Raw genomic sequence first — 27,880 nt, 5'->3', positions numbered from 1 at the left:
GACCAACTACACCACGGTTGCATGACTTTAATGTAACCACCATAAAGCTTCTGACAAACTTTCTGAGAAAGTATTTTTTAATTAAAGAGCTGAGTTCGAATAGTATGCAAGAGTGATTATAAACTCAATGAGTCTGAAGAAAGTGAATAGTTGTGAATAGATGAGTTAACCTTTGTAGTGTCCCATTTAGCCACTTGTTAGCGACCACCTTTTTTTAAGTCAAGTAAAAGGTTTAATAAAATCAAAGGGGGGAAATTGCTGATGTAGAATAACATGTTGTAGAATAAAACGTGGGTTTGTTAACCACAGACATTATTTCAGGCATTTAACCAAATCATATTCAAAGAACCCATTGACTTCAGGACGATGGAATGGGCTATATGCACGCATAACTTCCGCGTTTGATGCAAGGATGCTCTTGCGTTTCCGGTTGGGGAGATTTAAAGCGGAGGAAAACCGAGGAAAACGGGATTATGGCAGAGTCTTCAAAATGTACTGTCCTCTCGTCTTTGAAACGAAACTTTAATACGTTTAGATGTAATTGTATATATAGTTATGTTTATTTAATATAATAAACAAAGAAGCATAAACAAAATGATATGGAAGCATATGGGTAGCAATATTCAATTTGAAATGTAATATGCAAAATGACAATGCAATATGTAAAATGGCATTGCATTCTGTATTTAAATTTACATTTTACATTACTATTCTAGCAACGTTTGGTGCAAAATGAAAAGGCAAATGTAAATTATGCAATTTCATTTTCAATTTCATACACTAGTTTTAATATGCATATTGAAACGCTTTATAAGTTGCAAAATTAAAATGAAAATGCATTACAGAAATGATTAGATATGTGTAGCATGTTCAAGCAAAAACTGTGGCAAAATGATCATTCAAATGTTATTTTTCTTAATTGCATTTACACTCACAGTCAAGACACTTGCGATTGCATTTTCATGAAATGTCCCGCAATGAATGTAGCAAAATTCAATGTGCACATTGAAAATGCATTCCGAGCCGATCACGCCCCCTCCTGCCCTGTCAATCACTGCATCAAGGCGGGGCTTAAGTTGTGTTGTTTCTCTCTATGGAACCAGGTACTTGGAAGCATGACGCCTCCGGATCGAAGTGGTAGGACACGGGGTAAGTTGGCAGAAAGAGAAGAGACAAGGGGTCGGTAGTGTGACCGCAGCCGCAGGTAAAGCCGGGTGTCACCCCATTTTTTTTTTTTTTTTTTTTTTTTTTTTTTTTTGGCCAAAACGAGCACTTTTCGTACATACGCTCTATGGTCACGTAAGAGTGTGATCGTCAAATACACTCCACAGTCCAGACCCCGAGTGAAAGTTGGCAACCCTAGGTCTAACCGTTTGACGACCGTCGACCGACCCCCTTGTCTCTTCTCTTTCTGCCAACTTACCCCGTGTCCCACCACTTCGATCCGGAGGCGTCATGCTTAAGCTGGACGATGGTCTTTCTGAAGGGGCAGCATTTGCACTTTGTCGCTCTATTGCTTGTGCAGCTTCTCGGAGTTCCATAGAGAGAAACAACACAGCTTAAGCCCCGCCTTGATGCAGTGATTGACAGGGCAGGAGGGGGCGTGATCGGCTCGGAATGCATTTTCAATGTGCACATTGAATTTTGCTACATTCATTGCGGGACATTTCATGAAAATGCAATCGCAAGTGTCTTGACTGTGAGTGTAAATGCAATTAAGAAAAATAACATTTGAATGATCATTTTGCCACAGTTTTTGCTTGAACATGCTACACATATCTAATCATTTCTGTAATGCATTTTCATTTTAATTTTGCAACTTATAAAGCGTTTCAATATGCATATTAAAACTAGTGTATGAAATTGAAAATGAAATTACATAATTTACATTTGCCTTTTCATTTTGCACCAAACGTTGCTAGAATGGTAATGTAAAATGTAAATTTAAATACAGAATGCAATGCCATTTTACATATTGCATTGTCATTTTGCATATTACATTTCAAATTGAATATTGCTACCCATATGCTTCCATAAAATGAGGGGTGTCTGTTTTGTCTGTTTTTGTGACTAACGTTTCTTTAGTATAGCAATAGACTATAAAAACCTATATAAATTCTCGGTATAGCATTGGACTCTACGATCGGCGGAAGTAATCCAGCATCCTTAGACCTTCACCGGAAATACCGCCGTGCATAGAGCCCATTGTAAAGCTAACTTGTTTCTGGGTTTTGGCCTACTCGCGTTTACATGGTTCAATCGGAATGAAATCAATCCGATTGATGTATCCGAACACGGTGTTTACATGAACGATAAATAAAGTAATCGGGTTGATGTGCGCGTTTATGTCACAAGATTCAAATCGGAATTGATTTTTTGACATGCGCACTGCACGAATATGCCGCTGTTCGCGCATAACTATTGTCCTCTATGGTGCCTTATTTGTTTTAAACAGCAGACTTAATATTTATCCGTCTCTGGTCATGATTTGGAGACGATGAGCATGAACCGTTTTGCCGTGCTGCGTATTGATCACGCAGTAAAACCCCGCGCCCAAAACCAGTTGTGCATGGATGAGAGTCTGAAACGAGCACTGCTGAGACGTTGTCCTGCTCCACTTCACAGACACTGAGTGAAATGAGAATTTTTTAATAACGGAACACTCATTTATATTCACTTTATTCAACAGGAAGAACAGCTCGTTCCGTGCGTCATACGTCATTACGCTATTTCAACGTCATTGCACATGCGCAGTCCTTTTAGTTTCGGTTTTCAATCCGATCAAGTGTTTACATGTTCTCTCGATCAGATTACAAAAGGAGTAAACCACCCCTTTCAATCCGATCGAAATTTCAATCGGATCATCGAGCTCAATCGGATCGATTAAGGTGTTTACATGAAGGTTTTTTAGTCCGATTGAGCCGTTAATCCGATTATAAGTGTCCATGTAAACGCAGCTAGTTGATTCGGTTCAGGGGCCATAAAGTTGAATCCTCTCAGCGAAGAGGGGATTGATTCAGTTGACTAAAAAGACTCGTTCAGATTTGTTTACTCGTTCATTTGGTGATTATGCAGTGGTGCATGGTGACAAGTGACGCGAGTATCTTTTTGAGTTTTATGAGTGATTCTTTAAATTATTCACTCAACAGATTCATTGAGTTGTTCACAACAAAAAACCCATAACAGCACTAATTTATAATATAGCTGCATGCAGAAACTGGGGCCAAGCCCTTTATGGACATTTGATATTTTTGGACGCAAGATTTATTTAGGGCACATTATGCACAATTCACATGGCACAAACTCCTGCTACAAACTGAATTTGATCAAGCAATATTCAAACCTAAAGAAAATTAAATCTTAAGTAATTAAATGACATTTGGTCCTAAACTAAATTAAAACTACTGTATAAAAACGTAGGCCTCATTGTAATAAAGATGTGAAAACTTGTTCTATAGTTCTTTATTCTATAGCTTCTATGAAGTATAGTTTGATATTGCATTCAGCTATCCATTCAGCAAACTTCTCCACAGTGTTTATTGCAATATTGATTTTCAGAATTTTTGAAAGTCTAAAAAGTCATAAACTCTTGAATGTACATGGCATATCAGTAACAATTTGGACATTGCACCATATGGGATTCATAATATGTCACTCAGAAGACATGCGTTCACTCTGAAGTTCAGTATAGTTCAAGTGAGAATGAACTCAAAATTAAGATTTTGTATATAAATGCACTGCGTGTTATATTTAATAAGTTCAGATTAGATCATTCTGAAGATGTAATGTCTGGAACATAAGACATTTCTGCACCATTTCTGGCCACAGTGCCCCTTGCGGTCTGGGCATGTCCCACATGGAAGTCGAACCGACAACCTGAAAAGTTCGGGTCTTGTTGCTCATCACGGTGCGCTGCTCAGTTCGCGCACAGTCACAAAGCTGCAGAGGAGAGCTTCCAAGGCAAGAATGAGCACACAAAAGCATTAGTTAACATATTAACCAATTTTAGCATGCTAAGATAACTTGGCCACTAATGTAAATTGTTTAACCTATACAGTATAGCCAAAATCACCATTAGAATGAATGGCAACTAGTTAGCATTTTAACCTATTAGCGAGAGGTGTAAAGTACAGTTTCATAAAGTAAAAGTCCTCCTCAGTATTTTGTTACAATCACCTGGATTTGCTAATTAGCACAGTTTTTCAGCCAGGAGATTACTTACTAATTAGTGAAATCAGCTGGCTGAGTTCAGGGGTGGAATAGACATATGGCAGGACTTTTACTTTCTGACCCCTGGACTTTACACCTCTGCTATTAGCATGCTAAGATAACTAGCATAAACCAGCAAACACAGGCAGTCGACTTCGGAGAGGTATCTCTTGGGAATGGTTAATATCAAAAATCTTTTCAGTAATTTTTGTGCGGCTCAGTCCAAACTGGTCATCTGATCAGATTTTTGAAAAAAATTGTAGTTCCGAAAAAAACTGGGTGTGTCCGAAATCTCCACTCAAACCACTACTCCCTAACCCCTATGTAAGGGGTAGGGAGTAGAGCACTATATAGTGAGCTCACCAGCATAATAGAAACACCACTTTCGGACACTACTCGATCGTCTCTCGGCGCCGTTGATTACGTCATTACTGTCGCACTATTTAAACGCGCCATCATCTGTCAGCTGGTGCCAAGCCAGCTCTGGGCTAAATAGATTTTTTTTTATATAAATACATTACATTATATTGAGCTTATTTCTCCAAAATTGTAAAATTAAAAGTCATTTCTGGCCGTTTCTGTTATAATGCGTTACTCCACACATGATTATACATGTCTGACAAAATTGTAGAACTACTACATATCATAAGTTAAACGAGAAAGAACATAACTTACATTTGTATGACAAATTCGTATTGTCGCGCTGCTCTCCTTGACGTCCATCCGCCATTTTTACGATCAGCGCAATGCATGATGGTATGTAGGGCTTGGGTTAGTGACCATCGGTTGTACACTACTTTTCAAAATGCATTCTGGGATCCATTGAGTGGACTATATAGGGTATAATAATCATCACTATACATTCGGACAGCACTACAAAATGGCGAGCTCACTATATAGTCCACTATATAGTGAGTAGTGGGAGATTTCGGACACAGCCACTGATTTTATTTCAAAATGGCAGACAGGGAAATTGATGGAAAATAACAAATGAGATATTGTCAGAATCAGCATAAACCAAGGAACATGATGACACGGAAAACAAAAATTTAACAATGTTTTCAAAAGTTAGTGTTATTGCTAAAACTTATATCTCTGGAACACTATAGGTGGCCCTGTGTTCAAACTTCTCGGGTACCTTCAGGGCATGTTCTCAATGAACCCTGCCAAATTTTGTGTCAATGTTAAAGTGTTTAAAAATATCAACGCTTATGTCAGATTTCAAATTGGCGGACAGGCGATTTGTCTGATCCTGGTAAAACCGGTATTGACTGATTCAGCATGACCCAAGGAATCAAACCCCAAGATCATGATTTTCTGTCAAACATTTCAAAAGTTATTTAGCAAAAATAGCAATTTTTCTGATGTCATGACCCATAGGTGGCGCTGTTCCCAAATTTCGCATGTACCCTCGTATCATGGTACTGATTAAGCGTACTGAGTTTCGTTTTGATAAATCAAAGTTTGGTAGAGAGATAGGCTAGCATCTAATCTGATTTTGGAATATCAAAAACCGTTCAGTCATTTCTGTGAGGCTCGGTCCAGTGATCATCTGAGAATTTTGGTGAGAATTGGCCAAAATTAAGTAGCAGCGAAAAACCTGAATACAGTACATCTCAAAATAGTGACAATTGGTGGAGTCTTAATGTAAGATATTGAATGGGATCAGCATGATGGTGTACTAAGAATTTTGTTTCTATGACAGGGTTCAAAAGTTACCATTTGAAAAGTAAATTTTTGAGCTGGTGGTGGAGTTATAGAGGTGGTCTCATTACCACCAGAACAAGTGTGCCAAATATATCCAAATATATTTTCTGTGTACTCAAAGCGCTTTACATATTGATGGGGGGAATCTTTTCAACTTGACATTTCTTGCACAAATCTTGTTAGAATTAGAACAAATCTTGACATTTGTGGGAAAAGGAAAAAAAGTGTCCAGGGTGCTCAAGGAGTTCAAAAAAGTAGTTAAAAAAAGTGTGTGAAGGTGCTCTTTGGGGTCGGGAATTCAATGACATGTGGTAGAAGGAAATCCAAGGCACTCTTCTTAGGAATTAATAAAAAGCCTTTATTTAACTGGCTATTTCATAGTAGAAAATTTTAAAAACATGGGGGGAAAAAACAACCCACGCGTAGCGGCACAAACAGCCTTCTTCCACTTACCCTGAAGAAGGCTGTTTGTGCCGCTACGCGTGGGTTGTTTTTTTCCCCCATGTTTTTCTAATTTTCTACTATAGCCAGTTAAATAAAGGCTTTTTATTAATTCCTAAGAAGAGTGCCTTGGATTTCCTTCTACCACAAATCTTGACATTTGTTCTGTCAGTCATAATAGGGTAGACCATACTTTATATTTAACTGACTGCTTATTATAAGATATCACTTCTGTTTGGAATCGACTCCCTAATGGACATTTTCCACTTTGCTTGACAACTAGAAAGAGACCATTTACTTTTTGTCTTGAATTTTGATCTGTTGTGTGTTTTATCCTTAAAAGCTTAACAGACTTCTTTAATTCAATTTTTGCCAAAAGTGTGCTTTGCTATATTTCTTTCTGTGTAAATGCCATTGGTTTGATATTTTGTACAATTCAGTGACATTCATACTTTAAAGGGACACTTCACCCATTTGCATTAAGCTTTGTATCTTTAAACCCAGGCATATTTTTGAATGGTCATGGTTTATTCCCTTATTTTCCCCTGAGATGGGAGAAATAAGGATTTAAGTGTTCCACTTCCTGCTTTTTATGACGGAAAAATCGTCATTTTGCTTCATAAAGAGTAGGAAGTCCCATTTCTTTGTATAAGGGTTGAGACTACAAACACTAGCTCATCATTTATCCAGGGTGTGGGACCCACTCACGCTACAGACCTATTACAGATCAGTGGGTGGGACTTCACTTGCAGATACTGAAATCAATATCAGCCATCTTGTTTGGAAGCTAAGCTAACACGCCCTGTGGAGATAGGAAGTTACGACAATTACGGAAGAAACTAAACATGATATGGAAGAAGAGGATTTTGAAATTCTGCTGCTCGAGTCCGATGTTCGTGGCTATTTTTACGAGCCGCAATACAGTGAAGAGCAGCTGAGGCTGATGGAGGAACAGGAGGCGGACGAGGAGCCTGGACTGGCTCGAGCTGGGCGGACTGCTGGTGCCTGTGCTCTCGCTGTGCGCTACAGACACAGATAGAGTCCGTCTGCTGCAGAGAATTTCAACGATGGATTTCTCCTGGACGAAATCTCTGAATCAGACGACCATTCGGACGTTTGTGTTGTGATGTGAACTAGGCCTATCCTAGTTTCGCACCGCATATGTTCTGACTGAACATCCCGGTATCATGCAATAATTCACCATATAGAAAGAAATACAAACGAGGAGTAATTCACTAATGAGTTTGCCAATGTAACGGGGTTCGTTGTTGTGGGAAGGAGGCGGGAACCGGCGAACATTTAAACATTTTAATAGTAAAATAAACAAATACAAAACAAAAGTATAACCCAGCAGCTCCTCACGGACGAAACACAGGCCTGTTCCTCTCTCGATCTGAACTGTCGTCGCTCCTCCTTTTATGCTTCCGCTCCTCGGTGAGAGATACGAGACCGGTGCGTCTCACAGGTGTCATTCATTAGCACTCACGCCACCGGCCTCGCGCCGTCCTCTCACGTCCCTCGCCCTCGTCCTGCTCGCCACAGCCAACTAACTAGAAATTTTGTGTGAAATGAATTTCAAACTCTGGTGGCAGCTAGCCTTGTAGACGGAAGAGTGATTTCTCCTATGTTTGCGCTGTTCTGGATTAGTGGGAGTGGCTTGTGGAGCTGTGCAATGTGGTACATTGTGGGAGTTGTTGTCTTACATACAAATGCGCCCTAAAGTTATTTTCTCGGTCAAGAGGGCACCAAATTCAAAATTTCTTTTACATTTCGACTACATATATGACCCACTTTCAATAAAGATTAATGTTGAAATGGGTGAAATGCTCCTTTAAGTGTGTCCAAATACTTTTTGGGGCTGCTGTGTGTGTGTCTTGTGTTGGTCTTGGCCTTGGTTCAATTTGAAGGTATGTTCGTAACTAAAGAGGGAAAAAGATGAATCTGTAACTCTGGCTTTTGGCTGTGATAGAAAGCATGTCTAGATCTGTTTAGGCTCAACTCAGATGTGTTTTCTTTTCCTGATGATCGGTACTGCGTAACCCAGCACAGACTCTAATGGATCTAATCATGTGTCCATTCTGACTTTAAAGGCATGCTGTCAGGCTCCTGAATGTGAATGTTGAATGTGTTCTCTGTCTCTCTCAGGTGAGATGGTGAGAGGGGGGAGAGAGTGAGGCCATGGGCTGCACCTCGGCTAAGCAGGTGTCGGCTGTGCCCACCGACGAAGAGGGCCGGGGCAAAGCCTACAGCAATGGAGACCTTTTCACTGGTCAGTCTCACACACACATACATGAGCTATGAGTTCACAGTTCACCCCTAAAAATTTATGTTGTTCCATACCTGTTTGACTAACTTTTTTCTTTTGAAAACAAAAGAGGTATTTTGAAAAATGTCTTTTTTTTGTCCACCTAATGAATGATTGTTAGTGGGGTCCAGTGTTATTTGGACCCTAACGTTCTTCAATATTTTGTGTGTCTCGGAAGAAAGGAAGTCATGCAGGTTTGGACAACATAAAGGGTGAATTTTGGGTGAACTATCCCTATAACTCCAGGTTGCTACTGGGGACCTGTCTATGTAGTAAATAAATTGTAAGTTAAAAAAACTCTCGCTTTGGATAAAAGAGTCCACTCAAGGAAATTGAGTCCACTTTATAGAAATTGGCTTTTTAGGCATCTGAAACTAAATGGTTTTATTGGACAGTCACCATTCACAGTCCAGGTTTGGTTATACCATTAAAATATCCTTTGATTAAAACACTTATGGATGAAAACAGGGCAGAGATGTGTTTGATTTCCATGGGAGACTGTCATATTTTGAGAATGTAATTTCTCCACTGGACTTCTGTTGATGGATAAGAGCCTGTTTTCCAGTCTGTATTTTTGGCTTCGTCCCATTTGGTATACTTGGACTATGCTTTAAAATTGTACTTTGGTAATGAAGGGAAGGTCCACACTTTGGAATATAGTATCAGGACACAACCATGTCATAAAACTGTCTTGATTTCCAGATCAACCTCTGTTGTGTATTGTTTACATGAAAGCATTAGCTGAAATGACTTGGTATAGACATGCATGACTCTTTTCTTTCATTGGGTGTAATGTGGGTAATACTAGCTCAAATATAGCATTTCTTCTCTTTCATGTGGGTAATATTAGCTCAAATATAGTATTTGTATTGGGGTGCAGTGATTTGCTGTTTTCTTCTCTATTGTTCAAGAGATTTTGAGATGGACATCACTGAAAATCATTTGCAGTTCAGTAAGTGAATCAACATCTGAATCACTTACTGTCAGTGAAGGATTTGTCAGACTGATTCAAACTGGTAACTTGTGTGTAGAGTTGTCTTTTTAAACGATTTATTAAATGAATCGCCTCACAAGAGTCATTTTCTTGTGAATTGGGCTACACTACTCATGCTGTATGTTTTTGATTTAGTAAAAAGAACTAATTTGTCAGTAGTCGTTTTTATTGCTGGCCAAACCTATGTGTTAATCTTATTTTCTAGGAAAACATGATAAATGGGAAATCATTTGAACATATTGGACAGAAAGACATCTTGTTGTCTTGGAGTTTGGCTGTTTCTTTTTTTTTTACCAATCATTCAAGACTCATTCAAGATTAAACTTTAAGCAGAACGAACAGCCAGTTAAGTAATTTATTATGTCCAAGCAGTGAATAATGTTTTACAATGTTTTGGGAAGATGATTACATTCTGGCAGTTCTTGGATGCATCCTTCTCGGCATTCATACTGTGTTTGTCTATGTAAAGACTCTCAGCTACATCTGTGCCAACAGGCGTGTGTTTGAGGATAACATTATCAGCTGGAGTGAGTTACTCATGTGTTCTCTGGGTTTTGTGTGTGTGAGAGGTTGTAAATATGTTTTAAAGAGTTTAGATAACAGCAGCGCTTAGTGTGTGACCTGTGAGAGAGTGACAGAGATTATAGGAGATTAAGAATTAAGGGCAAAACAGCAGAAAATCCTCATAGGAAACACTCAATGACCAGCCATAGGAGTCTCTCTCCCTCTCCCTATCTCTCTCTCTCTCGCGCGTGCTCTCTCTCTTTCTCTCTCGCGCTCTCTCTCGCTCTCTTCCTGCCATGTTCTTTTCTCTGTCTCTAAGGATTCACAGTGTGTGAGATGGAGGGAAACGCTCGAATGAGAACGAGGGAGAGAGTGAGTGACGTGGGATCAGACTCCCATTTTTTCCTCCCCTGACATTTATCCCTCCCTCTGCATATCTGTCGTTCTTCTCAAGGCTACACTTTCCTTGTTTCCTTCCTTTCTTTGCTGTGTACTTTTCATTATTCTGCCTACTTTTCTGCCGCCTTCCCATTACCTAAGCTATTTTACTTTATTCTCTCTTTTTTTACCTCAGTATCCCTTCCTCTTTCTCATATGATGTTTCTTGCCTATATTCTCTTTAGCGGTGTTGAGAAGATACAGTACAGAACTTCTAAACTACTCCTAATATACTTATAAATTATGTACATAACCATTCAAAAGTTTGGGGTCAGTAGCCTAAGCAGTACATTAATACTTATTCAGCAAGGATGCACTAAATTGTAAAAAAGGGACAGTAAAGACATTTATAATGTTGCAAAAGAAATCTGTTTGAAGCAAATGCTGTTCTTTTTAACTTTCTATTAATCAAAGAGTCTTGAAAAAAATGTAGCATGGTTTCCACAAAATTATTAAATGCTCAACTGTTTTCAACTATGATAATAATGAGAAAGGTTTCTTGAGCAGCAAATCAGCATATTAAAATGATTTCTGAAGGATCATGCGACACTAAAGACTGGAGTGTTCCAGCGTGCTTGTGTATTTTTATTGTTGTTTAGAATTATAGAATAATAGTGCTCTCTTTATCTTGAATCTTGAACCAAAGGTAATATCAGCCACAGTTTGTTACTTGATCAGACAAGGTACTGTTTGAAACAATTGTGATTGCATATGTAATTTTTCACATATTTACAACAAATAGTAGGCAAAATACAAATATATGCTGCACCGTAAGCTAGTATCAGTGTAATTTTAGTATTGTTTATATTTTACTATAGTATTCATAATTTGAGTTAGCTTTTTATATTTTCAGTTTTCACTTAAATAATACTTTTAACTTACATAATTTAAGTAGGTTGCCAAGGCAATATTTCAAATTTTCATTTAAGTATTTCATCTTTTGTTTAACTTTTTAATTTCAGCTTTATTTCAATTAAACTAAACTGATTAAAAATATTTTTTTTGGTAGTTAACAAGAACAACACAAGCTAGAATTCCTTTTGATAATGAATATTTGCTGTGTTTAATGAAGAACTAGCTAATTGACCAATAAGAATGTATATACACAGTAAGTATGCATTCATAGTAACAATACAGTTAGGACATTCTACATCCACCATGTTAAGGCCATGACACACCAAGCCGGTGTCAAAGAACTAGCGTCGATGAAAGCTGATTGTCGGCCCTCGTGTTGAACACACCGCAAAGACTGCAGCAGACTGTCATGTGTGTTCTGTGCCTGTGTGAACTGTCTATATCAGCAGGTGTCAATAGTTTATTCATCATTAAAAAAGGGAAACTAGTAGGACTGCAGATATACCAACCGTAAACAAAGCAGCTCTTGCTTAACGTTTTAAATATCAATTGCTTATCACTTTCTTCATCCGGCAGCTCATGTTGTGAAAATATTTGTGTATTAGAATGTAAGACGACGTAAAATTAGAACAGCCTTCTGTCTGTACCGTCTTGACTTCTTTACTCGCTTTTAACCTAGTGCACTGACTTGTTCGCTAAACCGAACAGCCAATCAGAGTGATCTCGCTCACCGACAGCCCAGACGGCAGTTCAACATGCTGAATCGGGTGAGCTGTTGAACACTGCAAAAACTGACCCAACAGACGCACTGTCATTTCACTTCTACAACATCAGCCTTATTGCTGATCTCTACTATTTACAAATATAATTACTCCTGTCCTATGACCTAATGGGGGTAGAGTCGTCATTTAGCTAATATTTGACATAATGCATCTCTGGGAAGTACCAGTAGTCATATTCAGATATGGGTTCTGTTTCTCTGTTCTGCATTTCCTCTTGTGAGATTGAGGATGTGACGGTTTATACTGTATCTTCTGATTCTCTTCCACTCTGTGTCTGTGATCTGTAGGCTCATAATGTGGCATGTTAATCTGAGAGAACTGTAACGCACAACAACAGATTGATAAGTATTATATTCACCAGCGTGAACAGAGCAGTGACCTGGTTACTGTGGATTATTGCTAACTCCCCCCTTCTTCTTTCTCTATCTATCTATCTTTCTGTCTCTCACTCGCTCTTTTTTTTTCTCTTTCTCCTGCCAACCCAATGTCCTTCTTTCCACTGCCCTTCCCAGCTGTCAGTCAAACAGCTCTATCAATAGAACAGAGGGCTTTCGCCCCCTCCCCTCTCTCTCTCTCTCTCTCTCTCTCTCTCTCTCTCTCTCTCTCTCTCTCTCTCTCTCTCTCTCTCTCTCTCTCTCTCTCTCTCTCTCTCTCTCTCTCTCTCTCTCTCTCTCTCTCTCTCTCTCTCTCTCTCTCTCTCTCTCTCTCTCTCTCTCTCTCTCTCTCTCTCTCTCTCTCTCTCTCTCTCTCTCCCTATCTCTTTCTCTTTTTCACTCTCTCAACTCTCAGCTCGCGCCCTGGCTTGATGTGCCAACAAACTGTTTACTAGTCGAACTGTGTCGGTGTTCAGGCAGTGAGAGTGTGTGTAAGTTTGTGTGTCCTCATCTGTGATTCAGTGCTTAGTCAATCCCAGCAACACACACGATCTCCGGCACGCACAATGACAGGAAAGGCCGAGCTGCCCTAAAACAAACAAGAGGGGCAGCAGGCGGAGAATATGCTGTCTGGTTACATGCGATCTGCAGTGAGCTGTTGAGATTGGTGTGTGTGTGTGGAGATTGGTGTGTGTGTTGAGGCGTTCACACTGATGCTGATCTGCACCGACAAAGTGACCAGAAGGCATTTGATTTTCAACAAGAGCTGGCCATATCTGACATGAGCGACAGTTCGACCAATCGCAACGTGATGTAGGTGTGTCCAGTGTTGCGAGAAAAGCTTTACTTTTACTTTTAGAACCGGGTATCGGGGTTAATGGAGCAGAGCGTAGGGGGTACAGTTCAGGCCAGGCCAGGCCCCCTTGTGGCGCCGACACTTATTAACAATAACAACTCTCTAGCACCATATGTTTGTTTTTCTTTGCACCACATGAGGACAGTGCAATAGAGAGATGTTTCTTGCCATTATTTCATTGTACACCGTCTTTTTATTGCATAATCAATACAGAATGCAAACTCACATTCACAACTACCCACAGCAGAGTAAGATCCATTTAGAGATTTTAAGAATAGATATCAGGATCGATGTTTAACATTATTGTGAGCAATTTCATTGTTCTATATGATTTTATCTGTTTGACTTCATGTCTTTACATATGCATTTGGCAGTTGGGTTTTATCCAATGCGACTTTACATTTCTGTCTTCATGTTTTTTCGAGAACTCAAACCCATGACTTTGAGGTTTCCAGCTCTTGTTCTACCAACTGAGCTTCAATAAATTTCAGCAGTGATTTGTTTCTGCCCACATGCAGCGTTATTAAAAAAATGACGCATGGAAAACTGTCAGATATTGCGAGCATTGATTCATGCATCGATGTGATGCATTATGCATTTCAGCAGTGTTACCATAAAGCTTTCCCCTCTAGTTTTTTGTCTACAGACAAGAAAACTGATTTGTCAAATATGAATTGCAAGTTTACAATTGATATTTATATCAATTGTGATCGGATTTTCAGATGATATGGCTAGTTATGAAAGTTAACAATAACAGGCTACTCAGCAGTAGGAATGTCCAATATGGCTCATTAATACAGAAACTTGTTGACCTTCAGCGATAAAACTTCTATGTGTGTGTGTGTGTGTGTATAACACAGGCATTTTTCAAAGTCACCAAGTGACTGCGTCCACAAAGCGACTGTTTAGCTAATGTTTTTAACGGCAACGGCGTACAGTAACACAACAGATCATCTCAGTGACACTCTGTCTTCTGAGGTTTATAAGTATGACTTCAGATGTTTAACGGCTGATCTTTAACCAAAGGCGTGGTATCGGTCATGTGTCTAAAGGTAGCTCAAAACGTGTCTCTTGATTTTGTAACTCCTCTCAGTTCTGCCTTAACGTTAGTGAGTAATCTTCCACCTACTATCATCAAAGAGAGCGTGAGATTGACAAACTCCCCTCCCTTGCGGTGGACTCGCTGTCTTAACAGACTCCCACTTATAGAATCGCTTCAGGGCAAAGCTTCTCCACACTGATTCTAAAAGTAAAGCGGCCCACTCATGTTCCTCAGACACGCCACTCACGGCACTGAACACATCTGAAATTAGGCCAGAAGGTAAAAGTGAGAGGGAGACAAGGTTGTGTAGCTGTTGTGTCATCCGATTTGTTTCGTTTAAGCCGATCGAGTTCCCAGACACCTAAATTACCTGGTCGTCAGAAGGCATCTTGTCACAAACAAGAAACAATCGAGGCCTAATGATTAGTGCAGGTTTTCCTGAAAATGTCAAACAAATATTTTTCAAGTTTTATTTAAAAGAAGTGTGTGCGTATGTATGTGCTCACTGCTCATTTAGTGAAATAAATGCAAAATGACATTCTTAGTATTTGATTGGAATATTTTGAGTGATGCTAGAACTGAATGACTGAATTAGTGTTGGTATTTTTTTAAATGAAATTGGCAGTTGATTCGCATAGTTGAACAGCCAATCTGCAGGGGTTTAAACACTGTAATGGGAAAATCCGAGATGCTAAAATATCTTTGCTTTGGTGCTGTCATACTCATGAGTCATGACACAAGAAGCAGGCAAAAAAAAAAAAAACTGCCTACCATCACAGCCTTTAGGAAATGTAATGGCCTACTAAAAAGCACATAAAAATCAACTCCATATTCACAATGTTGTTTAATTTCTGAATAGAATAATTTAGAATATATTCTAAATATTCAGTATTACCCAGCTATTCTCTAACACATCCCATGGTGCTCATGAAGCCAGCTTGCAACATTTCTCATTCTCCTCATTTCCTTTATTTTCTATACTATAAAAAAGTACAAAATAATAAAAGTGGCAAAAAAAGCCATTTCTGTCAAGCAAGCATCCTCGTCTCCATCACGTCCTAAAGGTCGGCATCATGCTGTGATCACCAATTAGCCAATCGAAATATCCCTACATAAGAGAACATCTCATCTTCCCACCAGAAATAGCCCGTCTGGAACATACTAAACTGGTAAAATGTCACTCTCTCTCTCACTGCAAGCAACTTTGTTTCTCTGAGATAGTTGTTTCTCGAATGATTGTCTCCTTGAAAAGATGGATTAGAATGATTTGTTCCTCAGATCTCCTTTTTTAGTAATGCTATCACCCTACTTGCGTTTATGCGAGCGCGTGTGTGTGTGTGGGAAGAGAGATGCTTGTATGTATGCATGTATTTGAATTTAAGTGTCTGGCTCTTTGGGATCCTGGAGGCCTGTTTTGTGTAACACACCTCAGCCAAATCAGTTAAAGTTTGACTTTAATTTGTGTGTTACGTTTCTCTTTGGTTCGGGTTTGTGTGTGCGTGTGTGTTTATCAGCATGTTGGAGCGTGGTCTTTTGTGCAGAGACATGTTTACATTCCTCAAGCTGTGAAAGACTGGCGGCGTTGCGCCCTCTTTTTCTCTCTCCTTTTATATTTCTCTCTCCTTTTATATTTCTCTCTTTTTTCCCCCCCATTTCTCGCTTTTTGTGTTTGTGCGGATGGACTGCACTGAGTCACATTCACAGGCTGCCCACTCCAGCTGTCATGATGGTAACTGACAGGGAGTTCACAGAGAGAAAAGGAGAGAAAGACGGATAGAGGCGAAGATAAACTGAGATTGAGTGGGCTGCGATTTGCCTCGTGCTGATTTGTAGACAGAGTAAATGACAGATTTATGTATGTGTGTGGGTGTGTGTATGTGTTATGAGGAAGTGAATGCATGGACATGCAAACACGGACATGGCTGCTGGGAAAGGGCAAAATTCAAAGTGTTCTGTTAGAGCTGGGTTGAAGGCATTTTCAAATGTGAATTTGGTCACTGTTTACTCTTACATTGTTCCAAACCTGTATGAATCACCTTTTCTGTGAAAAACAAAAGGTATTTTGAAGAATATAGTCACATGGTTCTCAGTATAATGAAAGTGAATGAGGATTAAGGCTGTCAAGCTCTAAAATGACAAAATAAAGCACAATAAAAGTATCATATAAGTGGTTCATTCATATGACTCATGTGTGCTATATTTTAGGTCTTCTGAAGCCATACAATAGATTTGTGTGAAGAACAAACTAAAATTTAAAGTATTGGTGGGTTAATGAGAGAAGTAAGTATCAGTGTCTAATTAATGAATGACTCAATAGTTTGAATCAGATTTGAAGGAATGTGTTCATGAATCGGCCTGATTCGTTTCTCAATGTCAATGATCTTGTCACAACAGTCAATTGGAGGGGAAAATTATCAGTGAATAACTACTTTTACTTTTTTCCCCACACTATCGTATGACTTCAGAAGTCTTGCGCATGAGTCAAATGAGTTATTTTTATGATACTTTTATCGACATTTATTTCGATGCTTGAAAGCTTTAGTCCCCATTCATTGTAATATCTTGGAAAAAAATACCAGTATATTCTTTGAAATTTCTCCTTTTGAGTTCCACGGAAGAAAAAAAGTCATATGAGTTTGGAACGATATAAGGGTGATTAAATGATGACAGACCTTTTCTCTGTGAATCATTTCTTGAACAGCCCTAGAATAAAAATCTAACTTGTCTTTCTTTCTCTGTAGATGAATATAAGAATAAGGGAGTGGAGGAGGTGAAGTATATGCGTGGAGAAGAGGACAGAGTAAACGCACGCAACCAGGAGAACCTCCAGGAGAACCTGGTGAGATGCAAAACATGTTTTCTCTCTCTCTCTCACACACACACACACACACACACACCTGGCAAATTCGTCCTGTGCATTGGTGTCCTTTCATATTTGACTCTTTATTTGCAAAGACACTGCTTGAGGCACATATGACTGTTTTTTTGCTTATACAATGAAGTGAAACTAAGCGTATGCAGCACACACGTGTGTCGACATGTTTGGAATGTGGGTGAGGAAATTCTGACACAATTTTCCTCTTTGTCATAGACACTCACATTACCAGATGAAATTTTATATTCTTGAGTTCTTATATGCATCGTTTCCTATACTCACACTTATTCAAACATTGGTAGCACTTTATTTTCCAGTCCAGTTCCCCGTGTACATACTTAATACTTATATTAAAGTAATTACAATAACTGGGTAATAACTAGGTAACCCTGAACCTACCCCTAAACCTAACCTTAACCCATGTAGTTACCTAATATTAGCCAGGACTTTCTTAGGCAAGAACACGTAAGTGCACGTACTGTAAAATAAAGTTCAACCCAAATATTCTCAAACATCTGAACTGATTCTTTGCCTAATGAGGACACTCTATCAACCGTAATAATAATATGAATAATTATTATAGTAATAGTAAAAAAAATAAAAAAAATTATTATTATTAATAAAACAATAATAAAATATACTATTATAGTAATATTAATAATTTATTTTACAGATTGTTTTCTAATGTAAAACTCTATACACTCGCATATTTTTTCCCCCACTTAATAAATAATAATGTCAAGGTTTCTTGTATATGACTACTTTCTGCCTTTTCTCTGACATTTAGAATTAAACCATGCGTTTAGCTACTTTACTTTCAAGGCTTTATGTAAATGACCCCTGTTATGATTGGCTAACCTTTTCACCTGTTAAATGAGTAATAATGTCACTGCCAAGTTGTTAAATACTGGCATTGATATGCAAATGTAGGTCATCATATGTTAATGTTAAATGTAAATGTGCTCACTTGGGGTGTAAAATAAATCATGACTTTTTCATTTCTCATCCAAATTACAGTTCTCAACATATTTGAAATGTAAAAATCCACAATCATTTTTTTAATAATTATATAATATACCAAAACAAAGGAATAAAACTCGAAATGTGACCAGATTTCAGATCATAATAAAATGGTTGTCATAATTCGACCCACAAATATTCCCCCATTGCATTATTATACATTATATACAACAGTATATATAGTAGTTTAATGTAGTACTGACCCTAAAACTCTGAAAACTTGAATTCTCACACAGTCATTTTTATTTTGGGTGAACTATACACAATATACATTCACTATCCACGATACATATTGTTGCATTTTTGTATTGCGATATATTGTGACACGATACATTGTTTCTCCTCTACTACATAGTACACTGAAGAATTATATTTCAAATAGAACAAGTCCTATTTTTCATGATATGTCAACTTTAAACTGGCCAGCTTAATGAAGCTGTACAGACAGAGCAGGTGTTCGGATGCCCGTGTTCTGATAAGGGGGGTTAGAGGAGAATGGAGGCGCAGCCCTCTTCCTCGCTGTCTCTCAGCAGGGCAGCATTCTCATTAGCAGTGGCCAGAGTAAGGTCACTCCCAGGGCCTCTCTATCATGCTGTGTTCCAGACAGAGAAGCTGGTTCTGGCTCGCGTCCAGGAGCCGACAGGGCCTCCGCACAGGAGGGCCACCAGAGACAGTCGGCAGAGGCTGAATTTGGCTTTGTTGTGAATAGTAGTAAGTGAAAACGTGTTCTTTTCCGGGTGTGTTTGCAGGAGAAGAGCTCGGCTCTGCACAGGACCAAACAGCACAAAGAGGTGCCTGGGCCCAGCGCCAATAAGACTAAGTGAGTGGGTTTATACATGTCTTGCTGTTTACGGTGTGCGTGTGTTTCTGTTTGCTTTGTTTGTGTGGGTGTGGGCATTAGAGTTCTTGCTCTGTTGAAAACGTGCCAAAAGTCTGTAAATTGTGTATGGTTTGTTTTGCTTTGTGGCCTGTCTTATCCCCTCTGGATCTCATTTGCATGTTCTGTTTGAGCATAATGTGCCATATGTTTCCCAACTTATTGTTTGTAAACATGATTGTGTTTATTGCCGTCGGATGTAACTGTCGATTTAAAAAGTGCTTTATTGGCGTAATTATTCCTCGTGAAATTGGATTTCCAAAGGATCAGTAACAAAAACAAAATTGTGATGTAATATGATAAAGAATAAATGAAAATAGGCTAACACTTTACAATTACTTTCTTTGTGAAATGTCATTTAAAGCTGCAGCACGTGATTTTCTGAGGAACACTGTTGATATTTGAAAACAACCCAAACAAACACACCCCTCCCTTCATTGCTCCGCCCCTAAAATATACAAACACGCAATGCAAGAGTGGATTTATCCTTACCATATCTGAAGCCAAGCAAAATAATGCTTCGTGAAAAAGTATAGTAAGTATAGTATAGTAGAGTATAATAACAGGACAGCTACTATATCTCTCTTTCTAAGTCTTTCTTCAAATCTCCCTCTCTTTCTCACTCTCTCTCTCTCCTCCGCCATCATGAGTGGACATGCCCCCTTACTGTTGATTGGCTACAAGTGTGTTGTGGTGCTCGGTCTGATCCACTTTCAACAGGTTTTCTCAGAAATCACTTACTGCACCTTTAAAGGAATAGTTCAACCATAGATGAAGGTTTTGTCATTTATTCAGCCTCATGCAGTTTCAAACTAGGGGTGTCGCAATACACCTGTATTTATGATAACCATGATATGTTAAACATGAAAGTTTTCTCATTGTAATATTTTTTTATATGACCGTGCTGCACATTTTGCACTCAAAGTGATTCCAGGCATGACTGCGCACTTCAGCCCAAAACGCATAACCAATCAGGAAAAAAAGAAATATATACAATAAAGTTAGGGATGAATTTGACGGATAGCATTATTCATTTATTTGGGATTTTTGTCATTTTTGGAACTAAACTGCCCCAGTCCTCATTTCCATGTGTTTGTATGGAAACCTTCAAATGAAAATATCTTTGTTCTTTATAAAAAAGCTCTTTATTGAACATTAGTGTTTAACTGAGCAGTAGTTAAAATATAAGTTTCAATGTTTAAAATTATAACTCTTTAAGTGTAAATTAATTTATGATCGGTTAATCATTATTTTATTTGTTTATGACTTTAATTTCCACTGGGCTTTGATGGATATTACAAACACATTACACAGAAAACTAATACATACGGTGTTCACAACGTCTAGATGGCAATAAATTGTGTTTAGAGCATGTTAAGAACAAACAGTTCATTATTGTTTTATGTGTGTGTCGATGGAGTAATGGTCAGTTAATGTGCTGTGTGTGTGCGCGTGTGTGTGTGTAGAGGCAAGGGTTTATGGTCCCCGCTGTAATGCGTCTATAAAAATGATTCCTGCCCAGCCACTCTGGATCCTACAGTAGCGTGTGTGTGTGTGTGTGTGTGTGTGTGTGTGAGAGAGAGTTTGTGTTCTTTATGCTTGTTGTAATGGAAAATTCGAGTGTATTTGTTGCTTCCCTCCTTCTACCCCCACTAACTTCCTCCCTCTCTCTCTCTCTCTCTCTCTCTCTCTCTCTCTCTCTCTCTCTCTCTCTCTCTCTCTCTCTCTCTCTCTCTCTCTCTCTCTCTCTCTCTCTCTCTCTCTCTCTCTCTCTCTCTCTCTCTCTCTCAGCATACATACATCAGAGAGCCAGCAGGAGTTCTTCAAAATGCTGGATGAGAAGATTGAGAAGGTGAGGGCGGGAGGAAAAAACGAGACACAGAAGTAAAGGAGGAAGCAGATGGGTTGGAGATTTTAAAGGGACAGTGTACATGAAACTGTTCTTTTATAGACTGCTCGTTTATCTAGAATAGATTGTGACATTTAAAAGATTGTCTTGTCATTTTGCCATATTCATTGCCTGTCTGGTACTCCCTGTAGACCTCTGGAGATAAAATGATATGTTTATCGCTCTGCTTTTTTCCATTACTTCCTCCTGTTTCTCTTCCTCTCTTATCTATCTTTGTGTCTCTCTTGAGGCCTGAGATCAATTGGTCTGAAATGGATTAAATCAAAATATTTTAGATTTTTGTTTTAAATGAGTTGAAACAAGGTTACATAAAGGCTGTAGGGCCTTGTTTACACTGCAAAAAAAAAAATCGAAATTGTTTTTTCGAAGTAATTAAATCAAATCTGTTTGCCAGTGTCTGTATATCTACATTGAAATTAAATGCATTTTTAAAAATCTAATTTTAAACCCTTCAAACTACATATAGATGTGGTTTGGATCATGTTTTTAAAAATCTGATCGTGGTGGGCTTTGTTGTTTTGTGCAGTGTAGGTGAGCAATATATATTGTTTTTTGTTTTGTTAAGACACTGTCTCAACAAAGCCTAAGCTGATTAATTCTCAATAATAAAAAAATTTTTTTAAGGCTATGTTGATTTAACACCTAACCAGATAAGACAGGATTCCAGCAATAAGCAACTCGACTTTTCACATTGACAATGGAAATGCAATCACATTCAGCTGATCAGAACAGTGTGCGAACAGAGACCTCATCAAATGCACTGTGCTGCTTAAAACATAGACGCTAATATTTTCATGATATTTATGGTTTTCCATTTGGAACTTTATCAATTTGCACTACAATATCCAATGCTTTCACAATCAGTCTCTCTTTGTCCATGTTTGATGAAAATGAAGTGTTCATTTTGAAGCTCATCGCACTTTCTGCTAGTTGGTACAACTCGAATTCACTTATTGAGTTTTTTAGTTTAGATTATTTTCTTTATCGGTCTCTCTCTCTCTCTCTCTCTCTCTCTCCATATTCTCCAGGGGCGGGACTACAGCTCCGAGGAGGAAGACGATGTGACATAGCAGAGAGGTGCCAGATCTTGCCAGAGATGGGAATGGAGAGAGAGTGTGAACTCAAAAATCAGTGTTTCCTATGTCTGTAACACTGTCGATCTGAGAGCGAGTGTGCGTGCGAGTGCGTGAGAGAGTGTGCTTGTGAGAGCGAAAGAACGCAGGACTTTTCCTCATAGGCTGTTTGCACCCTTGACCTCTTCTCCTCTCTTGGGGTTGCCTTGCTTCGAGATCTAGATGGTTTTGGGTGAAGAAAGAACAGCTTGATTGATGTATTATCAACATAGACTCACTCTGACATGAAATGAGGACCCCCCCCCATCCACTCCGCTCTTGTCCTCCTACGGCCAGCATTGAAATGGCCCCTTTCTCCGCCTGGCTGTGATGGAGCCATCTGAGAAAGAGAGATTATGTCGGGGAAAGCGAGATGCTCCTCCCAGTCCTTGTTTTAAGTGGCAAGCCAGAGGAAAAAACGGACATATGGAGAAACGGGAAGAGAGCTTACAAACATCATCTGGAGATAGTGGGGAGTGAATGTAAAGATGAAGTGTTGCGGGTTTTTTGGGGGGAGAGGGTTTGAACGAGAGATATTTTATTAAGAGCGACTATATGACCGAACTGTCTGATTATTTTGATAAGAGCAATGTGGCAAGTTTTAGAACATTTGATCTGGACTCCTGCCTTTTGAAGGACTTTTTTAAATTTGTGGACTGTTCCATAATGTTTATTTTTATTGTTTTTTATTGCATAGATCAAACCTCCTCAAGCTTGTGCTATAAAGGTCAGGGCTGTGCAGTGACCCCATAACACACTCGCTCGTGCGCACACACATACATAGAGAAAGACTTAAAGCTAAAATAATCACCACACCCTCTTTCCACATACAAGTTCTCACTTTCAATTTGTATATTCTGCTATTATTTGTAAAATTCTCACAAAAGGGACGGAAATAGTCTCACTAGTTACCAGCAGTTACCCTCACACATATCCAAATATACCCATTACAGCCACCCATAAACAGGCAGCATTTAACTTAAAGATCTGAATTGACTTTTTATGCTGTCCAATGAAAGAACTGGGGTTGTCTGTTTTTTTTGTGTGTGTTTCGAGGCCTGTGTTTGTGTTAATCTGTGTCAGAGAGCCAGGTCTGACTGTGTTAATCGATGTCAAACGGATGAAATGTTTGTCGTAGACCTGTGTATGTTTAGCTACAGTGTTAACCTCTGTTCCTCGCCCTGCCTTTCTCACTTATTAGTATTTATTTAGTCGTGTTGGCTAAAATGCATCTGGTTGTCAGCCTGTACACTTACAATTCATGGATACCACCAAACCAGTATGAGGTGGGGTGGGGTCACTTTAAGTACACAGCGTTGGCCAAGCATCTGTCATTATAATTACTGGATTGAATCCTTTTTTATGTTCAATGTTTTCTTTTTCTATTAAAATATAAGACACAGGAGCTATGGTTTCTGTTTGTGTGCTGTCTCAACGATTAATTGGTTGGTGTGTGTGTGTGTGTGTGTAGGTACGTACGTACGTACGTAGACTACGTACGTACTGCTTTGCTGACATCATTAATCCATTCTAGCGTCATATTTCCTGTTGGTGGTCTGACTCATAACGTTAAAAATACTTATTGGTTTCGGGGATCGAATTTCAAATCCAAAAATGTGCAGATTGCATTTCCACCATGAGTTAAAATAATACACTTTACAAAAATGTAACTATAAAATTGCTGTCCAACGTCACGTCTTTTCGGAGAATCCTCACACAAGACATTTGGAGCTGTTGACGAACCAACTCAAGCATTTGTGGATTTTGTTTTCATTCACTTGTTGTGTTTTGTCTCCACCTGGAGGTTGACTACATTAGAAATGTCTAGCTAGTGTAAACCAATTTTTTTTTTGTATTGAGGATCATGATTTTAGGTTTATTTTTTATTTTTTTTTATCATAGTGAATATTTTAGATGCTGTGATTGGTCACTAAATGTTTTTTTCAGTCCTTATAATAATTTTTGCCTTTACTAGTACTTTTCAGTGCTTCAGAATTACTTTTTAATTGAGACTTAAGTCATTAATTATGCACAAATATCCCCCCTCTCTCCATAGTATGTAATGAAAACATGCGCAATATTTTAGAATGCAATATTTAAATTTATTTTTAGATTATAATTTTTTTAATCATTTTATATCACTGGACTTCAGGGCATTGCAATATTCTGACTAGCAAAAGGATCCCAAAAAGCGGTAAAAAATGGTAAATTACAGCCAATAATTGGTGAACAAGGCTTATAAATTATGTGTGTGTATATATGTGTGTGTGTGTGTGTGTGTGTGTGTGTGTGTGTGTGTGTATAGTCAAGGGACAGTTTGTACTGTACTGTATTTTGCACAGAATAAAAAAATATATTCTGCCTTCAAATCTGTTTGATAAAAACTTGAGAGTAAACAGGATTGTCCTTATTGACAACACAACAGTAACTCTCATGTACACTGTCCGTCTATATTTTTAACATTGTCACACATGATACATGCATGACCTGTGGTTATTTCATCTTGGCCTTCTAGTACAGCTCTAACAGTATCTTCAGAGAAGAGGAAAACCATACGGTCAGGAATATGGGCAAAGAATATATTCTTTCCACTGTGAGGTAAAACCCAATAAATCCCTTGAATGCTGCCTCATTATAGAGAACAACATGTTCTGGAAGTTTGGCCGTATTCTCTCTCTCACGCGGTGTGCTGGTGTGACACAATGTGAGTTTTACCAGGCTAAGCTAGTACTGGTTGTTATGCTCTCTAGAGGACAGCGGTGAGGGGAATTGAACACAGAGGGCTTCACGATGGTTGGTTTTTGAAGTAGATCTGAATGATAATTTTGTACGGTTTTAATGTGTGAGAATGTGTATGTGTGTGACTGAGCTCCATCTGGTGTGTGTAGGAGAAGTGGAAGAAAGGAAGATATGAGATTGAGAGAGTTGGGTTTAGCCCTGTGAGAGCTCTGGCTTGGTTGTCACTCTACATTGCCAGCATGAGCTCACAGCAATTACATCTAACTCAATCCAGCAGGCCTCTCTTATACCCTCATTCCCCTTTTCAGTTTTCCCTATCCTCATTCTGCACATAAATATCTCTCTCTTTTCTCTTCCCATCCCTCTCTTCTCCTCCATTAGGCTATACACTTACATGCCTAATTTTGCTTTTTAACTGTAGCCCTTTATAAATGGGATCCATTACTGTCCTAATTATACACTCTTTGCCATTCACTCATCTTTTAAAAAAACATTCCCACCAGAACTTCAGTTAGCCTCTTCAAAAACTCGCTTTCAACACTGAATTCAATTTACTAAGCTGTCACCTTTCCCCACTGACAGAAAGCACAACCACTTTTCTTGAAATATGAAGTAACATTTGGTTACTCTGGTATTGGCTTAATAATAGGCCTACACCAGCGGCGTGATACAAACTTCTCATGTATTTCTGGCAGAGGAAAATATTGCGGTAACTGTCAGAATAACTCATTTGATGTGAGAATTTGCACCAGACATGGATGTAGTAGCAGACGGAAACCAGGTTTGCACCAGCCAGAGCTCTGAGCCAGCATGTCTGCTGCTTTGTGCTCAGAGTTTCTGTCAGCCAAATCAAAACGTACTTTTTTTTTATCACCTTATCTAATGTCAAATATGTTTTTAAAGGAGAACCTGTATATTTACATGTAGGTCTTTAATATACATTTCCGTCTATTGACCATACGTGAATATTGTCTTGATTTTTAGTTTTCATTGCCTGTGCACTTGCTTCTATTGCAAAATCCAGATGCTTAAACGGAATTTAGCAGGCAAACCGCACAAACATTTTCTAAATGCTAACTGGCATTAAAAAATAACATTTTGATTTAAAAGACTCGCTCATTTTATACTTTGTTCTTTCACATTTAAACACTAGGGGTCGCCACTCGCCATAATATTAAATGTAGGCTTAATCGTTTTAAACAGCGCAACGAAATGCAGAAGTGAAGTCAAATGTCCCTCGAGAAAAGAAAAAAATCCCTTCTTCAGGTGGGCTACTTTTAAAAGATTTCTGTCAAAAACTAAATAAACCCCGTCTAAGAATAGCCTATACACAATTGTAATCGTGTTTCGCGCCCAAATGCCATTTTTTTGTAGCTAATAACTGTAGGCTACAGTTATTAGCTACAAACAATACAATTTACTGCTTGCTATTTGCCAAAAATGAAATTATTTAGAATGTCAGAAGGAAATCTGAAAGCAGTTTGAATGGGATTCCAGAGCGTGCAGGGAGCAGGTGTCAGCTGTAGTGAATTCGATCATGTTCTCATGAACTCTCAGAAGCGTTGGGATACACGACGAGACGCGAATGGAATGATATCGAGCACCCGATGATGGAGAAATTAAATGAGCAATGAGGAAAGAATGGGGGGAAAGGGAATATAAAGCCCTCTGGACAACAGCTTTTCAAAATCCAAAATAATAAATAAACATATATATACATTCTTTAATTTTTCACCTTTACCCTGGTGAAAAAAAGGCTATCTATAGGCTACTTGCAGCCAGACTAATTATCAGTAGGCTACTTCAAGTGTGTTAATGATTAGTTAACTTGAAGTATGCTATTTTGAAACAAATTAAATTGTAGTAAAGCATAACTTTAAGTCTATTTAGTGTAGCCTACTAAATTGTAGCTACTTAGTATATAGCCTGGTATCATGCCTGCAGGGACTAAACATGATTGATTTGATTAGTGATATTAAAGTGTACTTTATTTGTGTTACAAGTACATTACAAATTCATTACGAGTGTCTTCGAAACATACAAGCAATATACTATAAGTGTATATATATAGCCTATATAAGTATAGGCTGATTATACCTTTGGCTTATTCCAAATACCACAAATTGCATACTTTTTCTTCAATAACAAATGTACATTATTAGACAAATAAAACTTAGCTATACTTTGTTCAAAATACTATTGTATACTATAATGTATTTTGAAAGGATACTTTCAATACAATGATCATTTTTCAATAGGCTACACAGTTAAAATACCTAAAATATGTTTTTAACAAAGTGCAAATAAATACACTTAAAAAATAAACTGAATTTTCACTTCAAGTATATTTTTCTAAAAATATATATTTTTTAGAAAATATACTAAAATAGGCTAGGCTACATATTATTTTAAAGTGTGTTAAAAGTTGTATTGTGAAAATAGGTAAATGCATGATGCTACTTTTAATATATTTAAAGATAGTAAAATTGTTGTTAGCAATGTATAGCCTACTATTGAAATAGGGAATATATATAAAATACAATAAAGTATACTTTTTTCCAGGGTATAGGCCTGCCTAGGCCATATAGCCTATAGGCTAGCTATGGGTTGGGTTAGGCGGTAAAAAATATTATTAACCTGAGAATCAAAGAAAGTTTAATATAGTGAAACAAACGTGTGTGTGTGTGTGTGTGTCTGTCTGTCTGACTAACTTCATATCTCATCCTTTAAGCTCCTCACTGATCTGTCCTGGTGATGGTGAAGGGTGTGAAAATCTGGAGGAGGCAACCCACTTTTTTTAAAGGTGACCACTCTAAACCTCTCCACCTCTCTCTACTCCTC

General features: G+C 38.4%; 1 protein-coding gene across 1 annotated transcript in view; it reads left to right on the top strand.

Annotated features, from left to right (window-relative positions):
• Positions 1-23,705, top strand: part of zgc:92140 (uncharacterized protein LOC447854 homolog) — a 46,795-nt gene extending 23,090 nt beyond the window's left edge. Inside the window, exons 3-7 of the mRNA XM_056252329.1 lie at positions 8,503-8,626; positions 17,249-17,346; positions 19,152-19,222; positions 21,071-21,131; positions 22,217-23,705. Of these exons, the coding sequence (XP_056108304.1) occupies positions 8,536-8,626; positions 17,249-17,346; positions 19,152-19,222; positions 21,071-21,131; positions 22,217-22,258 (363 nt within the window). The 5' untranslated portion in view covers positions 8,503-8,535 and the 3' untranslated portion in view covers positions 22,259-23,705. The remainder of the gene's footprint in view (positions 1-8,502; positions 8,627-17,248; positions 17,347-19,151; positions 19,223-21,070; positions 21,132-22,216) is intronic.
• Positions 23,706-27,880: the final 4,175 nt, after the last annotated feature.

The sequence above is a fragment of the Rhinichthys klamathensis genome, unplaced genomic scaffold (assembly GCF_029890125.1).
Source record: "Rhinichthys klamathensis goyatoka isolate OS25496 unplaced genomic scaffold, OSU_Roscu_1.1 h1tg000094l_1, whole genome shotgun sequence".
NCBI lineage: Eukaryota > Metazoa > Chordata > Actinopteri > Cypriniformes > Leuciscidae > Rhinichthys > Rhinichthys klamathensis.
Note: the sequence above shows the minus strand (reverse complement) of the source record. Positions and strands in the feature narration are given on the sequence as shown.